At 42.6% G+C, this 9552-nt stretch overlaps 2 protein-coding genes across 2 annotated transcripts in view; one reads left to right on the top strand and one right to left on the bottom strand.

Moving 5' to 3' along the window:
• The window catches only part of rps7 (ribosomal protein S7), an 8630-nt gene extending 7614 nt beyond the window's left edge, over positions 1-1016 (bottom strand). Inside the window, exons 1-3 of the mRNA XM_015395687.1 lie at positions 980-1016; positions 300-385; positions 134-205 (exon numbers count right to left, since the gene is read on the bottom strand). Of these exons, the coding sequence (XP_015251173.1) occupies positions 134-205; positions 300-374 (147 nt within the window). The 5' untranslated portion in view covers positions 375-385; positions 980-1016. The remainder of the gene's footprint in view (positions 1-133; positions 206-299; positions 386-979) is intronic.
• Positions 1017-1065: 49 nt separating this feature from the next.
• On the top strand, positions 1066-6239 carry rnaseh1 (ribonuclease H1). The gene is made up of 8 exons (XM_015395686.1): positions 1066-1334; positions 2830-2954; positions 3081-3260; positions 3332-3431; positions 3510-3564; positions 5626-5710; positions 5779-5903; positions 5995-6239. The coding sequence occupies exons 1-8, from the start codon at positions 1204-1206 to the stop codon at positions 6100-6102; spliced, it is 909 nt and encodes a 302-aa protein (XP_015251172.1). The 5' UTR covers positions 1066-1203; the 3' UTR covers positions 6103-6239.
• The last annotated feature ends 3313 nt before the right edge of the window (positions 6240-9552 follow it).

Raw genomic sequence — 9552 nt, 5'->3', positions numbered from 1 at the left:
TCTGTCCGACAACGTGGAACGGGAATGGACGTCCGAGCCGGAGCTACGCTCCCATACGCCACCAGGACAGAGCCAGGAGAAGGACTCCTGGATGTCCATGTCGGAGGTTCATACTCATCAGATGAGCTCCTACCTTGGCTGCTGTGATGTGAAGTTCTCTCAGCTGAGCTTTCAGATCAGAGTTCATCTCCAGCTCGAGCAGAGCCTGAAGAAAGATCCAGATTACAGGTTAACACCAGAACCACAGCTATGAAATGAAGCAGGATCCTGTGGATCTTAAACAAGCTGGTTTTTCCTACCTGGGAGATCCCAGACTCGAACTCATCGGGCTTCTCGCCATTGGGCTTCACGATCTTGGCGCTGGTACTGAACATGGCCTTAGTCTCTGCAGAAACAAGCAGACATGAGGTTCAAATAAAGGTTTCAGGACCAACAGAGAGCAGAACATTTAGATCTGACCCAGAACCCATTAAAAACGAACCAGATCAGATCAGAAGTCTGTGCAGCTAAACTCCGGTACTTAAATGTTTAAATCTGACCCAGACTGAAAATAGAAATGTTTTCATTGGTCAGAAAGTTTCCTCTGATAAATGCTAACTGGTTTTTCTTTCCCTTCCAGCGGTTAGCTACGCCATGCTGGGTCAAGCTTCCCCCTGAAGGTCCAGTAAACTGGACCCAGTTTGCCAATTATTTGGTAAAACCCTCGGACCAGTTCACCGGTTCTTCCCAGTTTGATGCCCAGCAGCAGCAGCAGTTAGCGGGCTGGACACACGCTCGGCCTAGCTTCTCCCGCTAACACAACCCCTCCGCTACTACGCTTAAAATACAGCTTTAACACAGCCATCCGCTGCCGCAAATATCTTAATCTGAGGTATCAGTCGCCAATCATTGCGTTCTAGTAGTTAAACTAGCAACAAAACGTCTTTAAATGACATTAGAAGCCAGAAAACTGCTCTCCTGTGAAAATAACACGACTAACCTGTGTCAGTGACGGCCTAGGAAGAGACCGGATCCTCGCGAGAGTTGAATTAATCCAATCGCGTTGGTGCATTTAAGAATCGCGAGACTTACTGGGATAAAGGCGTAGATGAGATAAAGTATCGCGAGAGTAGCAGTAATAGTCTTGTTCGTAGTTGTCTGATGTCTGTGGTTTACGTCCGACTTCCCCAGTGAACCCACCATGGCAGTCTGTTGGTTCTGGTGATGTTTCGGTTCTGGGTTCCAGTCCGAACTTTACTCAGGAGGTTCTGCAGCTCTTCAGACATGCCTAAGACGAAAGGAAAGTTCTTCTACGCCGTGAGAAAGGGAGTGAAACCCGGAGTCTACGGGTCGTGGTGAGGGTCTTTCCGGTCAGATTCACCTGTTTGGAACATTAACTTTGATCAGAACAAGAATCCGATCAAAGCAACTTAAACGTCACTCTGAGCTAATCTCTTATTGTCATACTTGAAAGGGCACGACTCAGTAAATTACTGTACCGATTAAAATGTTTAATTTTCAATAATACAAAGCAAAGGCATCTAGTTCGCCCATAATAAAATGTTTGAAGTGTTTATATCTGTTAATTCTGGCTCAGAACTGATGAAAACCGGGGACCCTATCCGATATTAAGTCAGAATAATGTTTTCAGTCTGGCAGAAAGTCCCTGACAGCCTCCAAAACAGGAAGAGGTGCTGAAAGTTTAGTGGAAGAAAAAAGTGCGATAATAAATAACTGGCTTAAAGGAAAACCGCAGATTTGAAGCCTGTTTAGAGTTTGTGGAAATGAGGAGGAGAGGAGACGACAGAGCATCACACTTCCTTCAAAACCTACGAAATCCAACCGGACCTGGTACTGACTAAAGTACCAGTCACCATGGCAACAGCAGCCAACTAGCCACAAAGAGATGAGCTGAGGGCTGCTGTCCCAGCCCAGTTGCTATAGCAACCTGGCCTTCCCACAGACCGCTGGCAGAACTACAGACCAGACAGAGACGCTGGTTGCTATGGCGATTCCCTCCTTTACTGTGTAGATTCTTTTTCTTCTTCTTTTTCTATGTCTGCTTCTGTCTCCTTGAACTCCAGTGGGTCTCAGCAGATGGCCGCTCATACTGAGCCTGGTTCTGCTGGAGGTTTCTTCCTGTTCAAAGGGAGTTTTTCCTCTCCACTGTCGCTACAAGCATGCTTAGTGTGAGGGATTGCTGAAGAGTCAATGAGTCGATGCAATCAGCTGGTTTTCCTTAGATAGAAAACTTTGAATCAATCTGACTGGATGATCTGGTGAACTGGAAAGTGACCTGAGATGACATGATGTGAATTGGAGCTATAGAAATAAACTGAATAGAAATTGAATTTAATGCTAATAAGAAGAAATTATCTTGAAGAGACATCTGGGATGGCGATGTTTTTGCGTTTAATCTTCTCACCGTTATGTTCTGCTGCGTGTCTTTTGGATTTCCTTGCTGATTTGACAAACGCCCAGCTTTGGAGAGCATCTTCCCTTCTGTTTTAGTTGGGACATTCTGATGACTGAAAGTTTGTGTTTCAGTAGTTGTGAAACTTTAGTGTCTAAATGTAGATCTTTAAGGATCTGCAGTGTTTCTGTATCTGACAGGTTTATCAGAACCTTCAGGTCCAGTTTCCAGAACCTTCCAGAGCTGATATCTGCTGGGAGTTCATGGCAGTGAGGGCGTGTCGCTCTCTCGGCACTCTCTGATCGATTCCTAACTGATTGTAAAAAAAAAGCATGTTGCTATAGTAACTGGGGCAGGTAGTGAGCAGAAGCGTCTGAGCTTCAGGAACATGTTTAGCAGCGATATAATGAGGACTTTGCTGGTTCTGGTTGTTTCAGGGATGAGTGTAAGGTCCAGGTGGAAAAGTTTCCGGCTGCATCTTTTAAGAAGTTTGGATCAGAGCGAGACGCCTGGGCGTTCGTCCGGGGAGTAGAGCCGCCTGCCGTTCCGGACCAAAGCACAGGTGAGATGATCCAGATATCCGTAAAACTAAAAACCTCCCCAGGTTCCGACCGTCAGAGGAAACTTTCTGTACCCGGTTCTCTGGAGCAGTTCTGATGCCGAGCCGACGGGTTCTGTTTCTCACCAGCGAGCTCGGCTGGAGAAACGGACCTCTGTCTGCTTCCCAAACGAGGTCCGGAGCCGCTGGAGTACATCCCGCTGGGAAGGAAGCGGCCGCACCCGGAGCAGGAGGCGGAACCTCAGGTTAAACGGGCCAAACCAGTAGAGAGCTCTTCATCAGGAAGCAAAGACGGGTTCACCTACATGGGTACGACGATGATGATGATGGATCTTCATCCTCCGCTCCCTCAGAGTCTGACCCTGCTGCTGTCCTTCCAGGCGACGCTGTGGTGGTCTACACCGACGGCTGCTGCTCGGCCAATGGACGGGCCGGGGCCCGAGCCGGCATCGGGGTGTACTGGGGCCGGAACCACCCGCTGTGAGTCCTCACACACAGACACACCGGCAGGCCACTGCTGCTGTAGCTGAGAACTAACACGCTGCTGCTGTCGCTCAGGAACGTAGCAGAGCGGCTGCACGGGCGACAGACCAATCAGAGAGCAGAGATACAGGTAAGACCCGCCCACCATGTGGCCCCTCGGAAACAGATCCAGCTCTCTTGATCTCACAAAGGGCCCCAGAAACCTGTTAGGAGCCACATGTGGTTCCTGCATGGGTTCCGGTTGGGCCAGGTTATCGGACCTTGTTCTGGAGGGAAGGTCCCCTTCAGGAGCTAAAGACCAACCATCCCTCAGGTTTGGTTCCGGAGACCTGAAACTAGATCCAGGAAATGCAGGCGTCCGTCCAATTAAAGGAGAAGTCATTATTTATACCTAAAACAAATAAGTTCAAGGGGCGTGCAGGTGGTGCAGTGGTTAGCGCGCACGACCCCTCTATGGAGGCCTTAGTCCTTCATGCAGCTGACCCGGGGTCATTTCCCGGCCCGTAGGACTTTGTTTCTCTCTCATATCCCCTTTCCTGTCAGCCTACGGTCAGAAAAACGAGCCACTAGAGCCAAAAAAAATAAAAATAAACTGAAACTAATATGTTCGCAGTGATTGAATGAATTTAGCGTTAATCAGTAAATAAATTAAAACGATAATCAATGATGACTTCACCATTGAAATTCACCAGAATTAGCGAATCGGCTGTTCCAACCGTTCCAACCGAATTCTCCGGAGTGGTGCTGAACTTTACAGTTAATGAATACAGTGAATGTGATTGGTCGTTTATCAAGGGGGCGGGATTGTTGTGGCGGAAAGTTCGTAAGCAAGTTTGGTTGTGGCCGGTTTGTGGGAAGCATCTTGCTAACCAGTTAGCATCTTAGTGCTAGCAGGTTGCCAATGGGAAATTCCATTGGGACCAAGTAGCACTAAATTGGTGACTTAGAAACGACGCTGTCAAGGAACGCTATGGACAGCGGAAACATGCAAGAGGAGGAGAGTTTAGTGTCGGAGGTCGTGGATGAGTCTCCTCCGTCATCCATTTTTTATTTAGAGGAGGAAAGCGGGGACGAAGATGTTGTGGAAGAGGACGCCAGGGCGGCAGAAGCTTGGTTTGGTGTAGAAGGCTTCCAGCCGTACATGTTTGAGCCCTTGCCTCGCAACGCTGCCAGTTCTGTTAGCTCTACGCCTGCCGAAGACACAGACGTCCATCCCCGTGAACACTGGGACGCAACTCAATGGGAAAGGAAAGGATTCTGGTTTCAACCGTTGCGTATATTAGCTGCGACATTTGAATCAAGATGCTATGACCGAAAACATTTGATTGACAGATGACCGTTGATATATGATTGGCTGAATTTAGGTGTTCAGGCTGACGTAGAACTAACTGGCCTGCAGAAGAGAATGAAAAAAAAAAAGATTTTAAGAAATTTTCTAACTTTTGGGGCAATATTTACTGATAAAGAGAACATTTATATACATGTTTAAGCCAGAATGATTTATCATTTAAATATGATTTCCCTACGACTTTAAACTGACATTTCCTTTAACTCACATTAATAGAACGAGGTTGAATCCCCTCAATCCAGAACCTTCCAACCAGTGTAAAACCATCAGGTGGTGCCCTCTAGTGGTCATTTCGAGTTTCAGCGCTCTTTTAAGGGAAAAATCCGCTCATATTTAGAATTCAAACTTCTGAAAGTTCTTTAAATCTGAAATGATTCCATCCTGTTCAAAAAATGATCAGTGTTTTTAATTCAGAGTCATTTTTATGTGAATCAGTTTTACTGGAGGCATCCATGTTTGTCAAAGGCTTACCGCACCGTGACGTCACTGCTGGAAGATGGCAGGAGGGAGGGGCTACTATATTTGGGCAAAAATGGCCGCTCCCAGACTCAATGATCGCAATGAAAATAATTTTTGTCTTTTTACTGATTAAAGCCGAATTCATTAAATCACCGTAAACGTATTAGTTTTAGGTATAAATAATGATCCATTGATCATTCCTGGCTCACCGGATGGTTCTCGTTTCTTTGTTCCTGTTATAAATAAACTAAATAAATAAAAATACATTTTATTATTCATAGTTAAACTTTTTTTAAATCAAAGTCATTAATTAAATCCAAAGAGCCTTTATAATGTAAGTTTAGCCGTTACCACGCTCTTCTTCTTCTGTCCTCCGTGAACCAGGCGGCCTGCAGAGCGCTGGAGCTGGCCAAACAGAACCACATCCAGAAGCTGGTTCTCTACACAGACAGCAAGTTCACCATCAACGGTGAGCCGCTCTCTGCTCCGTGGACCTGAGGAGCAGCTGGAGATGACCGTCTGGCTTTGGTTCCGCAGGTGTGACCAGTTGGGTGAAGAACTGGAAGCTGAACGGTTGGAGGCTGAAATCTGGAGGAGAGATCACCAACAAACAGGACTTCATGAAGCTGGACCTTCTGAACTCTGAGCTGCAGGTGGTCTGGGTAAATATCAGCACCGGATCAGCAGGACAGCTTTTAGTCCCAGAGGTTCTAACGTGGGTCTGATGTTTTCTTCCTCCTCCTCTTCCTCCAGTTGCACATCCCTGGCCACTCAGGGTACCGTGGAAACGAGGAGGCCGACCGGCTGTCCAGAGAAGGAGCAGCCAAACCGCTGCAGGAGCCTGAAGAGGATCTGGGATAAAGCAGGACTTTGTTGTTTTACTTCATGTTGATTATCAGCAGCTGCTGCTTCTTTCTGAATGTTTTTATTTTCTGCTCGGGTTCTGTTGATGTAAAATTCTGAATAAAGTTTTGGTTTTCTTCTGATTGGAATAAATATATAAATATATATAATGTCGTTTCCTGCTGATGTCTGGAAGAAGAAAAAATCATGAACGGAATCAGTTAATTCCGCTAATGTCCAGCAGAGGGCGGTGGACTCACAGGTCTGAGATCAGCCCTGATGGAGGAAATGGAAAAACATGATGGATGCTCTGATTTCATAGGTCAAAGGTCAAAGCTGCTCATGAATCCGATTAATTTAACTTTTAAAAGTTTTTTATTTCTCCCTGAATCTTTTCATCTTTCCCTGTAATTCTATAAAATTTAACGAAAACCTTGATCAGCAACCAGAGTTAGTTTCAGTTAAACACTGAAGATCATTCTGAACCAAATGCTTCCATGTGACTTTACTCTTTAATTATACTTCCTTTATTTGAAGCTGCCTATTTTATTCTAATTAAAGGTAACTAATAACTTTATGTCTTTATCAAATATTTAGTTCAAAATGGAAAAGAGTAATTACTTTTAGGAACAAAGTAAATTTTTATATTATTCACACAGAAGCCACTCTTACAAAATTGTTTAGTTTAACAATCTAAAAGTTATAGTTTGATTTTTAATATTATTTAAAAAGGTGAGATTTCTTCTTGTTTAGCTGGAAAATCCTTAAAAATTTTAAATGTCTTGATGTTTCTCTTAGAAATACGTAAAAAGGTTCTAAAGTATTTGATTAAAAAAAGACCATCGGTAAATATTAATCAGGTGTTTTTACAAAGTTCAAACTCTGCAGGACTGTTGGTATGGCAACACATTTAAATTATTTTTTTTTACTTTTTCATTTCTATCTTTGATCCTTAATACATTTAAAGATGTTTATTGATGTCTTTTTCTGATATTTTAGAGATAAATGTTGTTTTCTTTGTCTTTGTTGATTTTCATACATATAATTTTGGACTAATTCTGTTTTTTATTCACTGGTTAAAACCGTTTGGGCTTAAAGTGAAGAGAATGAGTGGAAGGAAAAACTCAATGTGAAAACAGTTAAATATGTAAAATAATTTAGAAAAGAGAGACAAAAAAAGCTGAGAAAACAGCAAAGTTTCTATAAAAAAACATTTTCGACTATAACATAAAAAAACAAAACAATGTATACATATATATGTATAAATAAAACCGCTGAGAGAAGTGAACAGAGCCCAGAATAAATGGAATCTGTTTGGTTAAAGCTTAACGATCAGAACCAAAGTTTTTCTGCTTCATGATCCGGTTGGTTTCGTTGCTGCAGAACCGGTTCTGATCCAGATCATCCTGCAGATTCTAACGTCTCTAAAACCCAGGAGGAAAATATGGATCTAATGTTTAAACTTCTAGATCATCAGACTATAAGCTTACTTGAAGAATCCACCTGATTAAATATTTTAAGAAAACAGGGAAATTCATTACTGTTGGTTATGGGTGCAGTTCCCCCTTCAGACAGCAGGGGGCAGCCGAAGCTAAGGGGAGAAGGTCAGTTTGAGCGATGAGATTATTTCCTTAGATGCTGTTTAAAGAATCTAATTTCATACAAGCTATTATTAAAAATAAAGTTTCTGATCATTTAATTTTTCATTAAAAAAAATGTAAGATTCTTTAAAACTGGATAATTAAAAATAAAAATGTTAAAACCGTTTTAACAGTGATTTATTCCTTTTAATTATATTATTACATTACTAATAAATTCCCTTTTCAGAACTTGTCTGACTCTCTGCTCTTAGAATTTGTAAAAAAAAAAAAAAAAATTATAGTATTTTTTTATTTTTAAATTCTCATTTCATGTTTGTGTTTAATTCAAAGTGAGGCTTAATTTTGCTTTTTTAAATTGATGAACTTTAATCTCTTTATATCAACTATTTCTATTTAATCATGTCTAATTTATTTTGTATTGTTTCTGCTGAAAAGTTAATTTCATTTATTTTAATTAAGCTTCACAGCTGAAATAAAAAGATCATCATTCTTTTCTGTTTTCATCTTGTTTTCTTAGATTTTACCAAAAATAATTAAATGAATTATTATTTTTCTTTTAACAGATAAACCGGTTAAAATAATCTAACGTTCCCTGGAGCACAAAGATCATCGACGGTATGAGAAACTCAACATGCTGTAGAAAATAAATAATAAATGTCATAAATGAATAAAATAATCAATAAAAATCATTATGAGACGGTGATGAATTTCATTCAGCTCAGAATTTTAGAAACTTACAGAGAAAATAGAAACAATCTTCCTCAAAGAAAAATTAAAAACAAGAAAAAAAAAAAAGTCTTGAATTTTAAAAAACTGGAAAATTAGAAACATTTGAAGATTTAAACCAAAATCCCGCTGATCTTGGATCAGTTTGGAGGAACAAAGAAAGCAGCTCTGATAAAACCATGACAACTCCCAGCAGCTCCCTGGGATCCCAGCGGGGGGGTTAAGCTCTGCTTTGTGTTTGCAGAGTCCGACCACCCAGCAGGTTTATCCTCCAGGTTCGTTTCTAGTTCACAGAGCTTCAGCTTCTAGAATAGAAATGTTCGGTTCTGAGTTGCTCTGTGAGGTTCTGCTCTAGGTTCGGAATCAGAAGTCTGTAGAACAAAGATGGATTCACTCAGGAAGATGTTTCTCTCCAAACTGACCAAAGAGCGAAATGTTCGGTCAGGTTCTGCAGCTTTTCAGGCCTACATTTCCCATGATGCATCACACAGCTCCGAACTCCAAGGATGGGAGAAGCTTCGGTCTGCAGGTTCTGTTTGCTCCCAGAAGTCCAGAAAGATCCTGGTGCTGAGGAGAACCAGCTGCTTCTCTTTAGGGATAAAAACAACCCAGTTCTCCTCTTTTTCAGGACCGACCCAGACTGAGCAGAACCAGAACCTGAGCAGAACCAGAACCTGAGCAGAACCAGAGCCTGAGCAGAGAAGATCCCGTGAAGCTGCAGCATCAGTTGCTCAGAGATCCTGGTTCTGATCCAGATCTTTAGCATCACGGTTCTGGTTCGGAAGTAAACTGACTCCTGATCCGAAAGGTGATCCACCCAATATTCTGCAGCTTCTCTGTCCCACAGCATGATGCGGCCTCCACCATGCTTCACCTGGTTTCTGAAACCTTTGAAGAACTTGAATGGACCGGGTTGGACTGGGATGGGTTTACTGGTACCAGTCTGAAGTAAAGTTCTGCTCTGCGTTCTGTCGGTCTGGCACAGAAGATCCGGTTCGGTTTGAAACTGGACCAGATGTGGAAAAGATGGTAAAATGTTTTTCCTGGTTCTGTTTGTCTGAGGATCCATGGAGGTTCGGAGGTTCTGGTCAGTAGAACCCATCCGGACCAAAGCTGCAGCAGCTCTGAAACAGAGTCCCGG

Source organism: Cyprinodon variegatus, unplaced genomic scaffold, assembly GCF_000732505.1.
Source record: "Cyprinodon variegatus isolate N-32 unplaced genomic scaffold, C_variegatus-1.0 Scaffold752, whole genome shotgun sequence".
Lineage (NCBI taxonomy): Eukaryota > Metazoa > Chordata > Actinopteri > Cyprinodontiformes > Cyprinodontidae > Cyprinodon > Cyprinodon variegatus.
This window is presented reverse-complemented; position numbering and strand designations above follow the sequence as displayed.